General features: G+C 25.5%; 1 protein-coding gene across 2 annotated transcripts in view; it reads left to right on the top strand.

Moving 5' to 3' along the window:
* Nucleotides 1-23,922, top strand: part of LOC117169505 — a 166,233-nt gene that overhangs the window by 122,035 nt on the left and 20,276 nt on the right. For both annotated transcript variants that reach the window (XM_033355914.1, XM_033355915.1), the window contains 2 exons: nt 11,184-11,244; nt 21,161-21,232. In XM_033355914.1, coding sequence (XP_033211805.1) covers nt 11,184-11,244; nt 21,161-21,232 — 133 coding nt within the window. The remainder of the gene's footprint in view (nt 1-11,183; nt 11,245-21,160; nt 21,233-23,922) is intronic.

The following is a 23,922-nucleotide window of genomic DNA, read 5'->3' as shown; positions in this document are numbered from 1 at the left end:
ATTCTTTTGGTTAATTCATTGTTCCAGGAAAAAATTGTAATTCTTTCGGTTTATTCACAGTTCCAGGTCAAAATTATAGTTCTTTTTAAAAATTACCTATTCCAAACCAGAATAATAGTTCCTTTTGGAAAATCTCCCGTTTCAGGAAAAATTATAATTAAAGAAAAATCTTTTTCCAAGACAAAATTTTAATTCTTTAAGAAAAATTCTCGTTCTAGGACAAAATTGTAATTCTCTTGGTAAATTAACTGTTCCAGATCAGCATTTTAGTTCTTTTTGAAAATTGCCTGTTCCAAATCAGAATCATAGTTCTTTTCGGAAATATCCCCTTCCAGAAATTGAATTGTAATTTATTACTGAAATTTCCCGATCCAGGTCAAAATTGTAATTTTTTTAGAAAATTCCCCTTTCCAGAATTTTTTTATTATTTTAGTAAATTCACTGTTTTAGGTCAGAACTATAGTTCTTTTTTAAAATTATCTGTTCCTAATAAGAACCACAGCTCTTTTTAAAATGCTTTCGTTTTAGAACATAAATTGTAATTCTTTTCAACAATACTCCATTTCAGGACAAAATTGTATTTCTTTCAACAAATTCACTGTTCCAGGTCAGAATCATGGTTCTTTTTAAAAATTGCCTTTTCCAATTCAGAATCATAGTTTTCGTTTTCAATTCCCGATTCCAGGACAAAATTACAATTGTATTCAAAAATATCCCGTTCCAAGAAAAAATTGCAATTATTTTATAAAATGCCCCGTTCCAGGACAAAACTGTAATTCTTTTGGTAAATTCCCCATTCCCGGACAAAATTTTAATTCTTTCGGTAAATTCACTCTTCCAAATCAAAATTATAGTTCCTTTCGAAAAGCGCCTGTTCTAGATCAGAATCCTTATTCTTTTAGAAAATATACCGTTCCAGGAATAAAATTGTAATTCTTTATGAAAATTTCCCGATCCAGGATAAAATTTTAATCATCTTGGTAAATTCACTGTTCTAGGATAGAATTGTATTTTTTTTTTGTAAATTCAATGTTCAAATTTCAGAATAATAGTTCCTTTTACAAAGGATCTGTTCCGAATCAGAATAACATTTCTTTTCAAAAATTCCCCATCCCAGAACAAAGTTGCAATTCCTTTGGTAAATTTACTATTCCAGTAAGAGAACTTATTCTTTTCGAAAATTCACTTTTGCATGACAAAATTTTCATTTATTTGGTAAATCACTGTTTCAAGTAATACTTATAGTTCTTTTCGAAAATTGAATATTTCTTTCATTCATGCTGAATACATTTTTATTTCAACATATTTAAATTTTTCCAAAAAAATGTGCATTTCACTCAAACCAAAAAAGAAGCTTTTTTGCACAATTTAAAAAATTATAAATTACATAATAGATTCTTTATAATTTCTAATGTTTGATTACTGTTCACTAGCAAAAACGTAATTCAAAATCTTTAAAAATTAAAATGTGGATCTTCTTATAAGTGTGAAAATATCCCGATTAATTCGCAAATGTTTTTAAGAATATTTAGTAGGCATACTGAAAAAGTAGTAAATCTTCTTTAATTCTTTGTTTCGTTTTTCAGATTTAGAAATGGTTAATTTTAAAAATTCAAGAAAAATTCTTATTTAAAAAAAATTGTTGGTAAGTATTTTGTACGTACAGTTTTTGTTAGGAACCATTATTAAAAATTCGAAATTACAAGGGATTTCTTGTTCAATTTAGAATTATTTGAAAATGTGAAACAAACATGTTACTTTTTATTAAATTAAATGCATACTTTTTTTTGAAAAAGTTAAACATGTCGAAACTGAAATTTCTTTTTTCATGTTCCCTCAAGGCGTCCAAAATTTCAAAATGAATCCAAGGGAAAAGTTTCGAACAGAATTATAATTTTTATTTGGAACAGAGAATTTTCAAAAAGAATAATTATTCTAAGTTAGGATGAAAAATTGACTGCGAAATTATCGAAAATTTAAAATCAACCGTGGGACAAAAGGCAAAGAATCTATTGGAAATCAGTGACTATTGACCGAAATTCCAGTTAAGTTTCATCGATTTTCCAGTAGACAGAAAGTTACAGAATTTTTAGTTTACGCTTACTGAAATTTCAGTACTTTTTCCCCGACTTTTTCACCTAATGTTTAATACCAATAATATAAATATTAAACTAAGACTTTTTTGGAAGCAAATTCTGCCCGAAAATCCTATTAGACTCGATAGAATATCGACTGACAATATTGTTAATACTCTGATAACCACAAAACTTTAGGAAACTTTATACAGCTTTAGATAAATTCCTGTTTCACCTAACCTGAACTATACTGTTTTAACTTCACGAGGAATGCCCTCAATTTTAAATAAATTTAACAATTTTTTAAATATTAACATGGACAGGAAATACATTACCTAGAAGTAAAAGAAAATTATCAACAAGTAAACTTTACTGAAAAATATTAAATAAATATTATTTCGATAATGAAAAAAAAAATTTTGGTTTCTAATTAATAAAATTGATGGAACGAAATTCACACTTTAAAAGAGATGAGAAAAATGAAATAATGAAAACAAACTTATAATATCTAAATTTCTGATTTGGATCTTATTTTAAAAGACAAATTTTAAGCTTTAAAGATTTCAAAATTTTAATAAAAAGAATCTTAAAAATTCCTTAACATTTTTTTTTATTTTTGCAGAATTTAAAAAAAAATTAGGAAAATTTTAATTATTTTAAAAGATATTAAAAAGTTCCAGAAGTTTTGAAAATATTCTAAAACATTTTGAAAATTTGAACAGACTCCAGGAAAAATTTTAATTGATTTTTTATCTTGAAAAATAATTTTAAGGACATATTTAAAAGAATGTTTAAGATTTTTTAAATGATATGTAGAAGTTTTGAAAAGATACAATAATAATTTTATTCTTAAATAAATTTTTAAAAAATGTATACCGAATGTAGGTTTTATTACGTTACAAACACAAAATTTAGGAACTTTTTAAGAATTTTGAAATATTTTAAGAAACTAAGTTTGGTTTAAAGATTAGCAAAATATATCTAACATGTTCAAAAAAAAATCTGGAAGATTTCAATCAAAAAAATGTCTGAAGATTATATTTTACCTACCTTTTTTGGATTTCGATGAAAAATACTTTGTTTGGTGTAAAAATTCATCACGTTATGTTTTATTAAAAATTGAAATATTTTTTTAGTTCAAATATTCGCTATTATATTTTTCTTTGATAATTGATCTTTTTTTGGTTAAAAACTTAACTGATTGTTTAAAATCTTAACTACTTTGTTGAAAATTCATTTATTTAATTGAAAATCCGTCTTTATTTGCAGCGAATTAATCATCGCGGTGGAAGGTTCATGTTTTTGATTGAAAATTAATTTTTTGTTTAAAATAAATATTTTCAGGTTAAAACTTGAACTATTTCGTAGAAAATTAATATTTTTTGGAAAATACAAATTTTTTATTCCTTTAGAGCCCGAAATTTTGCGTAGACAAAATTTAAAAGTATGTAGTCCAAAATCAAAAAACCTTTGTTTTTCAAGGAAAACTCAATTTTCTAACCTAATATCTTAATTTAAATTGAAAAAAACAGTATTGAATCGAAAGACTCAAATTTGCGTAATTTTAATCTATTTTTTGTTCAATAATTTAAAAAATAAATTATTTAAAATTGGGAAATATTTAACTGGAGAAGTTCAAGAATGAATTTTCAATATTTCTCCTTTATAATTTTACTTTTAAATTAAAATTGAAAGGGTTAAATTTCGAAAAAAAAATTAACCACTTAAAACTTTTTTATTTTTGAACGATTTAGATTTACTTGAAATAATAAAAATAGTATCAAAAAAGTTTTAATATCACAATTCTTGGTGACTACAAGTTTTTTCAGTTATAAATTAAGTTCAGCTTAGTTTAATTTTCAACGTTTCGTAGTAGATTTTTTTTTTATTTTTTATATTATTCATTAAAAACTACTTCATATGGAACGTTTTTTGGAATAATTAAATTTTGAAGGTTAGCCATTGAAATATATATATATATAGTAATAAAACTTTAATTTATTTGAATTTTAAATGGTCTAAGTTTCCAAAATTCTAATCTGAAAAGATTCAATTTTTTATGTTTTGAAATTGTACTTTTTTCGAAATTTGAACCTAAAATCAGTCAATTACGAGACTCGTCAAATCAAACTAAAATTGTATAATTTCGAATGCTTTCAAGTATGAAACACACCATTTCAACTACTTTTTAATAAGATTGTTCAATTTCAAAAGTTTTAGTCTGAAATTTTTTATTTTTGTTAGCTTATGGTTAAAAAATTTTCCATTAAAAAGGCTTTCAACTTCGAATGATCTAATCTTAAAGTCTTTTGTTTAGGAATGGTACAGGTTTAATTTAATTCCGTTCCATTTAAAAGGGTTTTCAATCTACAAATTTTAATAAATTTTAAACTGTTTGATTTGAAATGTTTTTCAATTCAAAATCGTTCCATTTTTTTTCAAGCGCAATCAATTTGAAACTACTTATTATTGCTTTAATTTTGTGCAATAAAATAAGAAAGTAGAGCGTTCTAAAGCACGTAATACAATATTAGAAAATGATATGATATGATCAGTATTTATTAGAATCTCAGAATATTTTATAACGTGCTGCAGAATGCTCTGCTTTTCTTCATTTTATTACCAAAAGTCCAAATATGCAATGGTCACCTGCCCAGCGCAGCTTATTCAGCAATTTTTGGTGAAATACGGCCTTACACAACTTCGGCGGCCTACATGCAGTTCTTATCTGGCTTTAAGAAGGTATTTCGCAAGTAAGAGGATGGCTGGATGAAGATTCAATCCAGGGGGACAAATTTTCAACAAGAAAGTTGAATTTTCAATCAAAAAGAATAATTTTGGAACAAAATAATAAACTTAACTTCCACTGCCATTTATCGAATCTTTCCTGACTCTATCAGAGTTTCCCCGACATTCTCTCCATTTTGACAATTTTCTGACCTATGACAACCCTGTTATTAGTTTTAAATCAGCATGTTTCCAATGTTTACGGTAGTTTTACAAAATATAAAGATTTTGGAAAAGATTAAATTAAAATTAAATTTATATTTATTGAATATAAATTGATCTTTGATTAATTACAGCTTGATCTTGATTACAAATTTTTATTAATATTGACTTTAAACCGTTCATGTATAGAGTGCCTCCTTCATCGCAACACATTCAACAATTTCTGGTGAAACACAATCTTGCACAACTTTGGCAACCCACTTCACAGTCCTGACCTGGTTCGCTGTGATTTCTGTTTCCCACATTAAGGTATCCTCTAAAAATAAAACGTTTTCAAGACGTAGAGAAAATCTCGGGGGAAATAAAACAGAATGTGACGAAGCAGCTGTCAGCTATTCCGAAAGGTGAGTTTGAGGAGTGCTTCCGAAAGTGGGAGGATCGCTAGAAGAAGATTCTGGTTCCAAGCGAGAATACTTTCAAGGGGATATCATCGCTATTTAAGGGTCGTCTATAAACTATGTTAACAATTTGAGGGTGGAGGGGATCACGTAAAATCTTAGGTTGTGAGTGGGTAAGAGGGGGGGGGGCTCAAGTGGAAGTAATGTTACAAACTTGGATGACGTAGTACTCTTGATGATACATTTCAAGAACGTTTGCGATTTTTTTTATTGCAAGTTAACTTTTTTAAATGACAATTCATCTATTACATGTTTAGTTATAAATTTACCTTTTTTATTTAAATATTTAACTATTCGTTTTAAAACTTGTGCAATTTCGTATTTTTTATTGCTTTCAAATTTAACTACCTTGTCAAAGGTTAAACTTTTTTGTTCAAAATATATTTTTTGTGAAGATTTATCATTTTAGTTTAAAATGCATCTTCAAGTGGAAAGTCTAACCAGTTTTTTAAATTGAAAATATAAACATTCCATTTTTGGTCGAAAATTTTTATTTGAAAAGATTGTTAAGGATTTAACTATATGGCTGAAAATTCAAGAATTTGATAGACAGTTACAGAATGTAGTTGAAAATTACCTTTTTCTTTCAAAATTCTTATTTCCGAGTTGAATTTTTTATTTTTCGTAAGAAATACGTCTTTTTTTAATCCATCTGTTCGTAGACACCTTATTCATTGTAAAAAAAATTTTAATTAAAAAAAATTTACTAGTTGGTAACCAATTAACATTTTTATTCAAAATTGTAGTGGCAGGTGGAGAATTTAACTGTTTAGTGGAATATTAAAACTTTTATTTTTAAATCGTCTTTTTAGTATAAACTTAATTTCGTTGAAAATTGAACTATTTGGTTAAAAACTATACTATATATTGAAAAATTAACTATTTTGTAGAAAACTATCTTACTTGTTGAAATCTCAGTGTCGGGTCCGAAATTCACATGTTTTGTGGAAAATTTATGTATTTTGTTGAAAATTTGTCTTGTTTGGTAGAAAATTAATTTTATTTATTAAAAATTCATCATAATTTTTAATCAAATTTTTTTCCATTTTTAAAGATTAACTACTTGGTAGAAAACTAACTTTTTTTGTTCAAAATCGTATAGTTTCAGGTAGAAAATTTAAATGTTTAGTACAAAATTCATACATTTTGGTTGAAAATTCGTCTTTTTGGTAGAAAATTGATTTGGTTGAAAATTAGTTTTTTTATTAAAAATTAATTTTCTTAACTTAAAATATAACTATTCTATTTTTGTTGAAAGCTTATCTTTTTTAAAAATTGTTTAAAATTTGTCCTTTATGGTAGAAAAGTCATGTTTTCTGTTAGAAAATTTATATTTCTTTCTATTTGATTCAAAATTTAAGTCCAGTTTCGTTGAACTGCGAAATATTAAATCTTTTGCTGAGCATTAATCTTTTTTGTTTGAGAACTGAACAATGCTTGGGTAAAAATTCCACCATTTAAAAAAAAAAATTATTCCTTTGACAATCCAATTATTTTTATAAAGTGTTCCTTGTGGTCAAATGTTTTTCCGTCATAGAACTCATTTTCTAATTTATTTTTTATTACATCCTGCAGAACGACCTGGTTTTGTTTATTTTATCATCAACTGTCCATCACAGCTCATTCAGCAATTTCTGGTGAAACCAGAATTAACTCTGATATCTGGTACGCCTCTAGGTTGGATACTTTCTGGATCGACCAAGTGTATCTAAAATTTAAATCTCGGTATAAATCGAAATCTTTTTTTTTCTTGAACTTTCGCTTGATCTATAGAATTTCAACGAGTTTTAAAGAACGAAAATAAAAAGATCAATGCAAAATGATACTATGCGCATAATGGATTCCTTTTATGACTTTCGATACACAGAATGAAATCAAAGCAAAGAATCCAAGAATATTTAATTAAGTGCTGCTGAACGGCCTTCTTTTGTTCATTTTATCACCACTTCCCATCGCAGCTTATTCAGCAATTTCTGGTGAAACTAGAATGAACTAGAATTTAAATCATAGTATGCATCGAAATCGTTTTTCTTCTCGAATTTGCGCTTGATCGAACTTTCGTTACGCAGCATGAAATCGAAAGAGCTACAGGAAAATAAAAAAGTCAAGAAATGTGCGCTTGTAGGTAGTGTAATATGGTTTTATATTCCCTGCTAGTATAAATGTATTATTCAAGGAATAAAACGCTGTTTAATAAAAGACTAAGGACATAGTCGACAACGAGAGTCGAGACTGCTTGCTATGTGAATGAGCAAGTTGAGACTATATATTAGTGTCAACGCTCGGGATATCTAGGCAGAAGCATCTACTGCTGGTTACTTCAGTTTATCCACTTTTCTTCCTCCTTCATTTCAACCTTCGTTATATCCCGCCTAAGAGAGGCAGGCGAGTTTATTGCAAGCGGTGCACTAAAAGGGTGCATTTTTTTCTCCTTTTTATTTCATAATTTAATTGTTAATACTAGCACGCGCGCTAGGCACGCGTTCACAATTCTGAATTTTTATTTCCTGCTTGGAAAAAATGTGTCCTGTAAAAAATATAGAACTCAGTATGTGATTCTTGGACAGACACCAAAATGCTATTCAAATTTAAAGTCTCTTTCTTTGAGCGCGGCTGGTGCTCGGATGGGTGACCGTTCGGGATTAGTCGCGTTTTTCCTACATTTAGCTACTTTCGAGAGGGAGGTTTGACACCAAGGATGGATTTGGCGATTCTGTCGCATGTTCATATATTCAAACTCGTCTTTCGGGAATGAGCTGTTTTCAAGAGTTTTGGTTTTCTGCAGTTTTCCACTTCTCTGACCAAACATTCAGTCGAATGCGAGCGCTTCTACTTCATTAAAAATGTGTTGTTTTTTTGTGTAATTTTCATCATTTTTGTTAAAGATTCATCTCCTTAGTTGAAAACTTAACTATATTGTTGAACATTTCTTTTCCTATTTTTTTTAAATCAATCATTTAGGTTAAAAACTTATCTATTCCATTTTCGGTTGAAGATTTGTTCAAATAAATTTTATTTATTATATAATTTTTTTAAATTTAATTACATAAATTAATTTAAATTAATTTTTAACAACATTAATTTTTGAAAAAAGTTATTTTTTAAATTATTATCATATAATTTTAATTTAACATGATTATCAAATACTAGTGTATTTTACCGCGCACTCTAACCACTTCGCTATCGAAGCACTTGAAGTTTGGTTACAAAAACTCCGCTGAATGGTTTGACGTAACCGGTGCTCCTCAATAACAGAAAGATTATTAAACTCGCCTAATTTTATAGAGTGACATTATTTTTAAATGTTCCAATATTATATAATAAAAAAATTTTAAAAATGTATAAACAAATTAGTTCATGAAAGAATGTTTTCTACGATTTTCCGTAATTTTACGTTTCTTAAGTTTTATTGCAAGAAATTTTAATAAAAACATTATGATTAACATTTTTTTGAGATGATTATCGTTGAAATTACAACTAATTTAATAAAAAAAATGCATTGATCAGGAATTTTTCGACAGAACATTTTTTTTATTATGTCAATTTTTTGAGTAAGGAAATTTATTATAATTTTAGCAAAATTCATAATTTGTCGATTAATTTTATGATTTTTTTTAAAACATTCTTTTTTTCAATGCCAGTCCTTTTAATTCGGAACTTCATGAAAATTTAAGCAATATTTATAATTAGTTGATGAATTTTATGATTTTTTAAAAACAAATCTAATGAAAAAATGGATTAATCTGGCATTTGCTGACGTACAAATTCGATGTCAACTTTTTTAATTAGGAACTCCATGAAAATTTCAGCAAAATTAATCATTTTTAGTTCAATTTTATAATTTTTTAACAAATTTAATAAACAAATGCATTATTTGTGCATTTGTCAGCGGAAAAATTCTTTTTTTTCCATTTCAGACTTTTTCACTGGGATCTTCATAATAAATTCAGCAACATTTATGATTAGTTGATACATTCTATGCATTTTTTGTATAAAATTGATCAATTTTAGTTGAAAATTCAACTACTTGGTTTAAATTCAAATAAATTTGTCAACAATTATTTTGTTTTATATAAGATTCATAATTTTATTCGAAAATCGATCTCTTTTTGTAACGAATTTAACTATTTGGTTTACAATGCATGTTTTGTTTTGCTAAATTGAACTGTAATTGATCTAAAAAGTTAAAATATTTTTTTATTCAAACATCAACTATTAAATTTGTTGTACAAAATTATTTTTTTCTTGTTAGAAAGTTGTTAAAAGTTAAAAGTTTTACGTTAAAAGTTGAACTAATTTGTTAAAAATTAATTAGTTTGATTAACCATTCATCTTTTTGGTTAAAAATGTAACTATTTTCTTTAAAAACTAACTTTTAAACTAAAACCTTAACTACTCCCATTTTGAAGGAAAATTGATCTCTGTTTTAGTTCAACATTTGTTTTTATTAAAAAAATAATTGTTCTTCCGAGCGAAATTGTATTTTTTTGATTGTTAAAAATGCAACGTTATGATTAACATTAATCACTTTTGCTTTAAGATTTTACAATCTTATTAAAATATTGTTTCTTTTTCGTTGAAAATTAATTTTCTTAGCTGCAAATTTAGCTAGTTTATTGTGGGTTAGAAAATAATCTTTTTTAGTAGAAAAATCTTGTATTTTATCTTGTATTTTGGCCAAATTAATTTAATTTGAAAAAATCTATTTTTCTGTTGAAAACCATGGAAAATATTAACAGAATGGAGGAACGATTGGAAAATTCCGAAAAATTAAAATCCCGACACTGAAAAATTGAAAAATTGAAAAATTTCCGAATAGTAAAATTCCCGAAAGTTTATAATATTGCCCAATTTAAACATTACTGACGGAAATTACCGAAATATAAAATACCCGAATTCGAAAATTTCCGAATTAAAACAATTTAAAAAGTTGTTCCCGGTTGAATAATATTTATTTATTAAACAAAAAAATATCTTATATGTTTTATCAGAGAACATTTTTTACAACGTTTAATGGGTTTTTAAATTATTGTTTGAATTCAAAATAACTATAATTGAAAGAAATATATTTCTGAATGACGAATTTTGTTTTAAAAGAAAATGACCAAAATTGGTCAAATAAATCGAATTGTTAATTCGAATAATTTAATTCGGAAAAAATTTATGAAAACAATTATTTTTTTCATTCGAGGTGCACGTGTGTTTAAATTAATTTTTTCATCAAATACTTATGAAATTATTGTAGTTTTAAATTCAAATAATCATCTTTTTGAAACATTAAAAAAATATTTTCTTTCATACAAAATATTAGATTATTGTACTTTTAACAAATAAATAATATTTATTGAGAAACCCATTTTTTTAATTGTTAAATTTCCGGAATTTTTTCGTTAAGATATTTTATAATCCGGCAATTTTCTGTCGAGAATTTTATTATTCGGGAATTTTCCAATTCGGGTTTTTTACATTTCGACAATCTTATAATGTCAGGAATTGTATTTTTCGAGAATTTTTCAATTTAGGAATTTGACGGTATCGGGAATTTTATTTTTCGGATTTTTTAAGTCGGCCCACATGAACTTTTCTGCATGTTAAATATTTAATCGATGAAAAGTAGCAATTATTTAAATCGTTAGGAATATAAAAAAATAAATACAAGTAACAATAAAAAATAAAATGCTTTTTTTTATTTATGTTTCAGTTGTCTCTGGCGTTGGCGTTGACGTGGCGTATCATGGACATGTGATGGGGTTTTACGTTACGTGAGGATGCGTATACCGTAATTTATTTCTCGCACTCTGATTTTTAGATATTTTCACAAATCACATTTTTCTAAAAAATAAGAATAAAAAAAATTCAATAGAAAACAGAAATATAAATGGAAAGCATTTTTCATAAAATAGGTAGCATTTTTTTCCGTGGAACTATACAATCAAGTTTAGTGTGATTAATTTTCAGACCATAATACAAATTAGTTGATAGAACAATTAAATAAAAAAATTAAAAGCACTTCCATGAGGGCAGTATAATTTCTGTCTCAGATAGTGAAATTTCTAATTTTAAACTAATCAATTGTGCAGTTTTAAACACTGGAGTTATTTATAGCAAACTTTTTTACTTTTTTTTATTTTCAATTTTGTTTTTAATATTTCAAAATTTTTAATAAAACATTATTGATTTTGAATATTAAATATTAAATTATTGTCGATTACAGCTTTAATATTTTAGAGAAACGAGAAAAAATCTGCCTCAGCCCGGATTTGAACCAGGAACAGGAATAGCGCATTGACCAATTAGGGCATCGAGAACAAAAAAATTGGCTGTGGCTTCGGTGGCGAAATTGGTTAATGCTCCATTCGCGGACAGTGCCGTTCCGGGTTCAAATCCGGGCTGAGGTAGGTTTTTTCTCATTTCTCCAAAATATCAGACCAGTAATCGACACTAATTCAATATTTAAGATCCAAATTTTATATTCCCTAAATATAATTTCGAGATTATATTGAAAAATACATCAAAATAAAAATGTAACATACAAAATAATGTTATAAATAATATTTTCCTTTGTATTTATTTAATCGAAAATCGTGTCACCGAAAAAAGTACTTTAAATAACTGCAAATTATAATATATTTAAAGTTAAACATTTTTATTTGAAATTATTTGATTTACTTTATAACGGATTCTATATTAAAACTTATACACGATGAATATTCTCGCCTTTTGTATTTAGGTTTAGAGAAAATGAAAATTTAATCAAGGATTTCTATTATTTATGCAGTATCTTCCTTTTGTCGATAATATTTTTAATTACGAATTTTATTATTTGGTTAAAAACATAATAATTTTATTAAAAAGTCGTTCTTTTTAGTTGAAAATTCCACGTTTTTGTTCAAAATTAACTTTTCGTTTAAAATTCTTATTTCGGTGTTGAAAATTTAACTGAAGTCTTTCTTGCTTAAAAATTCAGCCATCTTTGTGAAAATTTCTCATTCTGGTTTAAAAATTTGACTTTTACTTGAAAATTAATCATCTTTAGTTAAGGATTCACTTTTTTTAATTCAACTCTTTGATTAAAAATTTATTTGCTTGATTGAGAGTTGATGTTTAATATTTTTCTTTTGAAAATTCGCTTATGTGGTTAGCAATTCAATTATTTTGTTAAAAATTCAACAATTTTGTGAAAAAGTAATACGCTGATTAATTGAAAATTAATCTTCTTTGGTTTAGAATCCAGCTATTTTATTGAAAATTCATCTAATTTGGTTAAAAGTTGATCTTTTTTATTTGAAAAATCAACTACTTGGACATATTTTAAGCTACTTTCCTTTAATATATATTCTTTTGCTAAATAAATTTGACTATCATGTTAGAAATTCCTTTTTTTATATTACTTTTTATCTAACAATTCAAATTTTCCATTTTTGACTGGAAATTAATCTTTTTCATTTGAAAATTCAACTATTTTTTGGGAATTCATGAATTTTATTCAAAACCTTTCTTTTTGACTGAGAATTCAAATTATTTTCTTAAAAATTTAATTAATTTGTTGGAAATTCCACAATTCTTAAAAAACTAATACTTTATAGTTATAAATTCAACTGCTTTATCCAACATTAATTTTTTGTTAAAATTTCATAATTTGGCGTTGTAAACAAATTAAAATCTTTCTTGGTTGAAAATTCGAATATTTTTTAAAAATTTGTCTTTTTGTTCACAAAATTCATCTGTTTTAGTAGAAATTCAATCTTTTTTTGGATGAAAATTCAATTGTTTAATTGAAAAATGATATTCTCTGCTTAAAAATTCAAATATTTTATTGAAAATTCATAGTTTTTTGGTTAAGAATTGATGTTCTCTAATTATAAATTCAACTACTTGGATACATCCTGAATTCTTTTTTAAAAATCTATTTTCTTAAATTAAACTTTGTCCATTTGTTTCAAAATTACCTTTTTACTTTTTTTCTGAAAATTTACATTTTTGATTGTAAATAAACTTTTTCACTTAAAAATTCAACTACTTCTTTAAAAATTCATGAATTTTATTGAAAATTTGTCTCTTTTCTTAAAAATTTCTCTATTCTAATAAATGTTCAATTATTTATTGTTTGAACATTCCACTATTTAGTTGAAAATGCGTCTTCGTGAGTAATTATTTTTAATCCTTATTAATTAAAAATTCAAATGCTTTGTGCAAAGTTAATTTTTTTTATTAATTCATCATTTATTTTTGAAAATTATATTAAAATCTTTTCTTGGATACAAATTTAACTATTTTTATGAAAATGTATCTTTTTGATTTAAAAATCCATCTGGTTTAGTAGCAAGTTTACCTTTTTTTATGAAAATGCAACTGTTTAGTTGAAAATTAAACTTTTTTTGTTGAGGATTTAATTATTTTGTTGATAATTCATTTTTTCTGTTTAACATTTTATCTGCTTTTTGAAAATTGAACGACTTGGCTAAGAAATGAATTTTTTGAATATTCATAACTTTAATGGAAAGTGCATCTCTTTGGTGGAAAATTCGGTTTTTGTATTTGTTGAAAAATAATTCTTCTAAATGAACACTTAATTATTCTAATTAAAGATTAGTCATTCTCGTAGAAAATTAATCTCTTTTCTAAAAATTGAAACTATTTTTTTCAAAATTGATCGTTTTTAATTGATAATTCAACCACTTGGGTAAAAGTTGAGCTACTTTGTTAAAAAAATATATATGTTTAAAATTGAAATGCTGGTTTTTGTATATTAATGAGCAGGAAAAATAAAAAATTGGTTAGAGAAAAATCAGGAAAAAGTCAGAAAATGTTGAAAATCAAGTTATTTTCCACCCAGTTTACTGAATGAAATTTTAACAGTAAATATTTTTTGCGAAAACCAAAGAAGAGAAAATAAAAATCTATAATCCGATTTTTGTCCAATGTTTGGAAATTTCTACTCACATTTTTTAGTTAAACATCAATGCGATTGTAAGTTTAGGACTCATGAAAAATGCCTTAAAAATACTTTTTATGGCAGTTTTGATGCGCAACTCCAACTGCGCATTAAAACTGCCGTAAAAAGTTTTTTTAAGGCCGCTGTGAAGAATAGCCGCCTAATGTTCTACTATACGGAACGAACAAAGGAGTTAAGAATCGACTTTATCGTGCCCATGCTAAGTTTTATGAAAAACAGCAATTCAGAATAATAAAAATTATGTCAAATATTAGTTCGCAAATATAAGAATTATATCCAATGGTAATTCCGAAAAATATTATTCTGCTTTTTACATTACTTACACTTTGATTGCTTAGTTGTAAAATTGAAATATATGTTTAAATTGAAAGTACTATAAAATTTAAGTAATAATCTTAAATTAAAATAAATATTAAAATAGCTATTTTATATCATAATAATATGCTTTGTAGATCTCTAAAATTATAAACTCGACAACCTGGTAAATTTTAAATATTTATTATTAAAAATCATAAAATTTTAACAGTCTTTTTGTAGTGAAGATTTTCATTTTAAAATTATTTTATTCTCTATATGTGTAATTTAAAATAATTTATTTTGAATATTCTTTTCATAGTTCAAGTTTTTACTTCTGAATCTTCCACATTAAATAAATTTCTAATGTGAAATAACAAATTACAGCACTTTTATTTATAAGACTTAAAATTTGCACAATTTGTGTTTGTCTGTTTTCAAAATTAAAACTTCTTCAATTTTAAGTATTTGGAATTTTAAAAAGTTTCAATTGGAAAGTTTAGAATTCTTAAAGTTTACAGAATTGTAAATTAATTAATTTTCAAGATTTATCGTTTACATTTTTGTAATTTTAACCATTTTTTGGAATAATTAAATTACGAAGATTCATATTTAAAAATCATGTTTAAATCTAAATTTACACAATTAAAAACTCTTCAAATTTTAAGATACTATTCAAATCTGAAATCTGTATGATTTTGAAGATCAAAAGTCAAGTTTTCAATTCTACATCTTCTAAATTGAAATTATAACTTACATCAATTATTAAAATTTTATTCTTTTTAATTAATTAATTAAAATCTTTCAAAATTGAATAATTAAACAATTTTCACTTCGAATATTTCTCAATTCGAATCGATTAAAATATAGATTTTTTGACTCTCAACTGTAAACATAAACTAATTCGTTAAAAATAAATCATTTTTAGTTCAATTATCAACTAAAAAGATGAATTTTCAAGTAGGAAGATTAATTTTCTACGAAAAAGTTCAATTTTCCACAAAGTATGTACATAATTTTTCACCAAATTATTGAATTTTCAATTAAAAAATAATTTTTTCAACTAAAAGTTAGAAACTTCATTTTCTGTTGAAAAAAATTAAGCCTCAACAAAAAAATAAACAATTGCATTTTTATTGTTCAACCAAAAAAGATGAAACTTCGATCAAAGGGCTAATGAATTTTTAAAGTGACAAGACGAATTTTCAGCTAAACCAGAGATCATTTTTTTATTAAAAATGTAATAGTTACATTTTGCAACAACAAAAAATTATAAACAAAAAATATAATATTTGAGCTTTCAAACAGAAAATATTTTTAAAATTTAGATCAATAGCAGTTTAATTCAATCAAAAAAAAAAAAAAAGAACGAATTCTTATAAAATATGTGGTCAAATTTTCACTTACTTAGTAAAGTAATAATTTATGCAAGTTAAGAAACATCATTTTTCATACAATTTATTATTATTTATCATTAGTTATAATTATTATTTTTTGAGTAATTTATAGAAATTTGCAGTTTTTTCCGAATTTTTCCACTTTTTTCAATTTTTTACTGAGTGAGTCAGGAATTGATGCAATTTAGAAACAAATATTAAACATTATTATTAATTTAAACAAAAATGCTCTTAGTAACTACTTCAAGAAAAATTTATATTTAATATGATCCTATAGAAAATTTTAAAAATAATTCAAACATCTGTTTTATTTCAGAAAAATATATTTACAAAAAAGAAAGCGAATGTCTAAAATGGAAGTCAAGATAGTTATAAATAATAAATTGTTTGAACGACTATTTTTGTTAACATACATTAATTATTATCTCACAAAGTTAAAAATGGAGAAAAAGTGGCATTAATATAAATTGTGATAGTCATAAACAATAATAACGTGTTCAAACAATTATTTCTGCTAAACTTAATTAATTAATAAGTCACTTCAAGTGAAAAAAAGACAAATAGTTCAAACAATTTTTTTGTTAACTTAAATTAAGTGTTACTTTACTCTAATTGAAAAGTAGAAAAATGTTAAAAATTTGAGAAAAAGTCGTAATTTCTAGCATTATTTAAATGCAATATTATTAAAAATAATAAAAAGTTGTTCGAACAATTATGTTATTAAATGACTCTAATTGAAAATTGGAAAAAAATTGGAAATTTTTTGAAAAAGCTGTAATGGTCTATCTTCTTTCTGAAAAAAATTGCTGAAAACAATGATAAATTGTTTAAACAATTAATTTATAAACGTAATTATCTTAATAAAGTAGTATTTAATGTATTAGAAACGATGTTTTTTTTATGTGAAATACGTGCGGCTTCATGGGGCTCGCACCATCTCTAAATATAGCCTACTCTTGGTTTAGCCAGAGTATCGGGAGTGGCCTGCAAGTAACCTTGTTGCTAAAGCGAGATTATCAAAACGTAAACACTCAGAGCTGTCTGAATCGTTTCCAATTGGTATGCATAATATTGCGCAATCTCCGTACGCGAGTACCCGCGCAATGCGCCTTTCCGCTGCACTACTCGTATTTTACAGACAAGAGTCGCAACCGCCTCTCGCCCCTTGAGCGATATGCATGAAATTGTGACAGGAAAAATTTTCCAACGCATTTCTGGACTATCCTAAGGTCGAAATATGGTTGAGATAGAGTCATAAATTGAATAAGCGTTTCTAGGGCGCTTAATCGAATTGTAATTAAAAGTAACAGAATTTGATTAAAGTGAACAGTAAGCACCTTGACATAGCAAATGCAATGAATTTGTGAATCTTCTGACGAGGCCGCTCAAATCAATAGTTGATAACTTTGCAACTCCAGCTACTAAACCTCCTTAAAGACAAGATCTAATTAAAGACTTAACCGACTTAACTTTTCTCGATGAGATCATACGTCTGACCCTCATCTCAGATTTTCTCTCTCTTTATTGGAAAAATAATTATAGACATCGGTTGACTTTATATTTTTCTCTATATTTCACGATTTGACTGGGAAAAACTGACAGTGAATAATTCAATTTAAATTGTTACATTTCTATATTTTTCTGCTTTCAAATTTAGAAATAAACTTAAATTCAGCGAAAATGTTAACTGTATTTAAGGCAATTCAAACGAGTCTCGCTGTTGCTTGATCCACTATACGTCTGAAAGGATGAATTTTTGAACCTAATATTTTTACCACATAATTTAAAGGTATACCGGGTTGGTCAGAGAGTTTCTTCCGGAAAATATCCTTGTTTTTTTTTGCAATTGACAATGAAGTGTTTTTTTGTGCCTGAAACCGGCAACGACAGCAGTTCAGCGTACACAATAGAGTTTTGCCGGTTTTTAGGCGCAAACCACACTCAATTTTCAATTAGAAATGAAAAACAAGTCAATTTGAGCGAAAAAGCTCTCTCGCCAAACCGTTATAATTGCCCTTAGATTATGTGGTAAGAATATTAATTAAAAACCATTTATCGTTTTAGACGTACAGTGGATCAAGCGAAACCGAAATTCGTTTAAAGCGCCTTAAGGTCTCATTAAAAATGTTGAATTTTCAAGCTAAAAATACGTAACTCCTGCAAAACTGTTGAGTTTTCAATTCAAACATATACATTTAAAAAAATCGAAGGTTTAACCCAAGAAAGACTAAAAAAGATACATTTTTAAGCAAAAATGAAATAGTTTTATTTATATAGTTAAAAAAAATTCAAGTCAAATAATGATCTTTTAACCCCAAAAAAAAAATTATTTTTAGCCCAATGTTTGAATTAGCAAACCCAAGATATGAATTTACGACCAAAAAAGAACAAATTTCAACAAAAGTTAAAAAAATTAATTTCCAATCGATAACCAAAGGAATTTTTAACAAAAGACTTACATTTTCAAACGAAGGCTTGCAATGCCGTTCTTAATTTTTGTTAAGTATTGCATTTTATTTTATCAGGAGTCATCGACTAATTAACGAAATGTGAGCGTTAAATGTGTGCATTTTCAACCAAATTTTTTAGCTTTCAACTCAAAAAGAGACATTTTTAACCAAAAATGGATTATTAAAATTTTCAATCAAAACAATTAAGATTCAAATCCAAGAAAATAAATTTTCAAGAAATTACTGCAAATTTTTAATCAAAGTGATGAAGCTTCGTACAAAAAATGAATATTTAACAAAAAATGTAATAGTTGTTTTTTCAAAAAAAAATGTCATCCAATAACTGTTAAATTAAAGTAATTAAATACAAAATACGATTTTTCAACAGATTAGTTGAATCGTCAAACAAAACAGACTAATTTTTAAGTTAAAAAGATTAAATTCCTGAAAAACAGATGAGTTTTCAGCCCGAAAATACGAATTTTCAACAAAACAGTTACTTAAATTTTCACTAAAAAATTATTTTTCAACCAAATAAAAAAATCAATAAAATAGTTTAGTTTTAAATGAAACAGATGTGTTTTCCACCAAAAAGATTTAATTTCTATCACAAAAGGTAAATTTTCCACAAGAAATGGAACGGTTCAATTTTTATTTAAAGAACTTTTAACCCAAAAAACAAAAAATAAATTTTTAGTTAAAAACCCTAATGTTCCAGTAAAACAAAAGGAAGTTCCATAAGATTAGTACATCTTCAACCAAGAAATAAATTTTAAACTTAAATTATGAAACTTCAAACAAAGAAATCTTTTTTTGCCTAACGGTTGAATTTTCAACCTACGAGACCTTCGCTTACCTTCTTAACCTTCTTTTTCAATTAATTTCGATTTCAGTTTTATTCAAAAATTAGTTGAATGGTCAAATAGAACAGACTAATTTTCAAATCGAAAATAGGAAAGTTTAATAGGAGAGTTAAATTTTGAATCAAATAATATTTTTTAATCAATAAACAAAAAATTTCAGTCAAAATGTTTAATTTTTAAACCAAAAAATCAACTTTCCTGTAAAACAGATGAGTTTTTAACCCAAAAACATAAATTAAAAAAAAAGAATTCTCAATCCAAGAAAGACGAGCTCAGAACAAAATAATTGAATTTTCGACTAAAAAAGATACATTTTTAAGGAAAAATGAAATAGTTATATTTTCAGCCAAATAGTTGAATTTTCAGCACAAAAGAATAATTTGTCACCAAAAAAGACAAATTTTCAACAAGATACCTGAACTTTTTACTAAAAAAGATCAATTTTCACTAAAATAGCAAAATTCCATTTTCAGTTAAAAAAATTAATTCCCAAGCGCAAACAAAACGAATTTTTAACAAAAGACTTAAATTCTCAACCAAAGGCTTATAACAGAAAATTTTTCAATTTTAACAATTTAATTTAATTTAAAAAATTAAATTTTTTAAATGGGATCATTTTGAAGAAGAAAAGTCAAGAGTTTCTAATTTCAAATTTTCCGAATTGATGAAACTTTAAATTGCAATCATTAATGTTTTTAATTTTTTAAATTTACAATTTGGAATTATTTCTGCTTTCAAATTCTGATTAAGTAAACCCGAAAATTTTACAATACTTATTCGATGGAAAACGGATCACTAATGCAGTTTCTGAGAAATAGCCGATGAGGTTTTCAAAAAAAATTTTTAGAAAACATGAAAAAAATATTTTTAAGATGGGTTACTGCTTCTTAACCGGAAGGTTAAGTGTTCAACTCTCGCCATCTGAAATTTGTATTTATTTTTTATTTATTACTAATTAAAATATTTTTGAATATAATATCCTTCAATAATCTTTAAAAATTGTTCTAATCATAATTTTGTACAGCCTCTTTTCACGAAAAAACTGATTTACTTAAACTTTTTTCATGTTTTTTGCAAAAAAAAAAAAAAATCTGTTGATAAAAATGTTAAATCTTGTTTTCATTGCTTACTAATTATATTTAACATTACAAGTATAGAAGAGGTATTTTTGGACAAGAAATTATATTTTTAACCAGAATTTTTTAACAGAACAGTGACTCATTACAGAAATATTTACTTGGGAAGGTGCTAAATGCGATTAAAAATATATTTTTTCTTAAAATACTTCGATCATATGTATACGTATATCTATTATTAAAGAAAATTGTATTTATAAACATTTTCATACATAAAAAATAAAAAGCAGACAAACAAAAAAGTTCAGCCAGCAAGAATCGAACTCGCAACGTGGCAGTCATGAAACAGAAGCACTGTTGCCTGAGCTATCAACTGAATTAATTTTTGCTAAACTCTATAAAACAGGAATATTCTGAACTGTTTCCCACCACAGAAGCAACAATATTTTTTTTCCTTTGTGAGTCCAGATAAATTTTAATTTCAATATTTCATTGACAGTCGCCATCAATAAAAGTTTATTTAATTAAAATTGAATTTCTAACTTTCATGTATAATAATAATTTTAATGTATCATTTAAGGAATCATATGTTATAATAATCTAAAATTATATGTTTTATTTAACTCAATTTTTTTATTTCAGGGGAGCATCGGTTGTGATATTTTTTCTTGAAGTTACATGGGCAATCACCCTCTTCATACAAATTTGCGTCAAGTAAGTACATTCCATTATTATTAAACTATTTGTTTGATAATTAACTTTAATTAAATTTATCTCAATGGGCGGGAATTGAACTATTTCATGAAAAATTAATTTTCCTAACTGAAAATTTAATTATTTCATTTTGTGTTGAAATGATATATTTTTAGTTAAAAATTCAACCAGTTGATTGAATTTTGATCCATTTTGTACAAAAAAAGTTAATATGTTTTATTTTAGTTGAAAATTCATCCCTTTAGTTGAAAACTTAACTATTTTGATGAAAATTCTATTTTTTAGATTAAAAATAAATTATTTTAACTGAGACTGTCACCATTCTAGTTTTTGTTAAATACTGATTTTTTCTCATTAACAATTCCACTATATGGTAGAAAATTCACGTATTTTATTGAATTGCCCTAATTAATTGAAAATGCGCTTATTTATTTGTTTCAATGGGTTAGATTAAACTGCTTTATTAAAAATTCGTTTCTATTTTTGTTGAAAATTAATTTTTTTAACTTAAAATTGAACTATTCCATTTTTTGTAATAAAATGTATTAAAAATTAACTTTTTTTAGTAAAAAATTAATCATTTTGGTAAAAAATTCATCGTTTTGATTGAAAATTTAACTATTTGATTAAATTTCATCTTTTTTATTGAAAATTCATTTCATTGGATGAGAATTGAACTATTTTAATCAAAATTAGTTTCTATTTTTTTTGGAAACTAATTTTATCAATTGAAAATTGAACTATTCCATTTTTTGTTGAAATTTTCTGTTGCTGTTACTGAAAATTCAACTATTTTTTTGAGAACTCATGTATTTTATTAAAAATTAATTATTCTCAGTAGAAAATTAATGTTCTGGGCTAAAAATTAGAGTTCAATTGAAAATTCATCTATTTAATTGAATTTCGAACCGTTTTGTTTAATTGTTTTAAGTTGCATCATTTTAGTTGAAAATTCATCTCCTTGCTTGAAAATTTAACTATTTCAATGAAAACTCTTTTGTTTTAATTTTACCGCTTTTTATGTAAATTGAAATCTTTTTTGGTTAAAATATCAATCATTAGATTTGTCGTTGAGAATACATATTTTTTACTTGAAAATTGATCTCTCTGGTTGAAAACTTAATTATTCTATTCTTGTATAAAAATTGATCTCTTCTCGTGGAAAGTCCAACTGTATTGTGGAAAATGTATGTATTTTGTTGAAAAATTCGTCTTTTTGACTTGAAAATTCAATAATTTCATTGAAAATTCATGTCTTTTTTGAAAATTTGTCTTTTTGGATGAAAAAATAATCTTATTGGTGAAAAAGTCATGTTTTTCATTGAAAATGTAAGTATTATGTTAAAAAGTCATATTTTTTTGTTGAGAATTCAACTAATAGACTGAATATTAAAACACTTTATTAAACAAAAAATTTTTGTGATAAAAATTAATTTTTTCTTGCTAAAATTAATTTAAAATCTTTTTTAGTTCAAACTTCATCTATTTGAGTAAAATGTAGCTATTTTGTTGAAAACTTATGTTTCATGGTAGAAAGGTCATCTTTCTTAGTATAAATTTTTTAAAATTCAATTGGCTTCTAAATAATAAATTTGACTGAATAATTGAAAATGTATCAATTTAGGTTAGAAATTAAACTACATGGTTACAAATTTCACAATTTTGTTGTAGAAAATTAAAATATTTGGTTAAAAATGTATTCTTATAGTAGAAAATTATTAACTTTTTGTTTACGCGCCTTATCAAGTTTCATCAAATGTAGGGGGAACTTCTCTGCAGTAGGTAATTTAACCTACAGTGGATAATTATTAATTAAGAGCGCAGAGGAAAAAAAGAATTATTTTTAAGTTGAATTTATAAACACGTGTAGCTCTTGACTTTTAATTAAAGTAAAATAATTATTTTATATACATTAGTACTGTTTTAATTATGATTATCCACTGTAGATGGCATTATCCACTATAGAGAGGCATCCCTATTTATTTTTCCTCTTCTTTACGACGTTGAAGTTTGCCACAGATATGGATTTCAAAGTTATGTAATTAATATAAAAAAAACTAAGAGTCACATCGAAAAAGTAAAAACACCTCTCGATTCGTCTCGGAAATATCTCGATGTACATTTTTTGTTTTTTTGTTTAAACAATTTTTTAAACAATTACGCTATTTGTTATTTTTCTGCAATTGTTATAAACAAAGTATGCATCGGATCGAAAAACAAAGTGCACCAATGCATTCCTCTCAAAAAAATCTAGAAGTGAATTTTTTTGTTTTTTCGTAAACCCATTTTTTAAACAATTAGAGCATTTGTTGTTCAGCGCTGTATTGCTCCGTCCCCGTAGATATGGATTTCAAAGTTGTGTAATTAATATAAAAAAGTAATAGTCACATCGAAAAAGTAAAAACACCTCTCAATTCGTCTCGGAAAAATCTCGATGTGCATTTTTTGTTTTTTTGTTTAAACAATTTTTTAAACAATTACGCTATTTGTTATTTTTCTGCAATTGTTATAAAAAAAAGTATGCATCGGATCGAAAAACCAAGTGCACCAATGCATTCCTCTCGAAAAAGTCTAGATGTGCATTTTTTTGTTTTTTCGTAAACCCATTTTTTAAACAATTAGAGCATTTGTTGTTCAGCGCTGTGTTGCTCCGTGCCCGTAGATGATGCCCAATACAGCGCTGAACAACA

Source organism: Belonocnema kinseyi, chromosome 3, assembly GCF_010883055.1.
Source record: "Belonocnema kinseyi isolate 2016_QV_RU_SX_M_011 chromosome 3, B_treatae_v1, whole genome shotgun sequence".
NCBI classification, from domain to species: domain Eukaryota; kingdom Metazoa; phylum Arthropoda; class Insecta; order Hymenoptera; family Cynipidae; genus Belonocnema; species Belonocnema kinseyi.
This window is presented reverse-complemented; position numbering and strand designations above follow the sequence as displayed.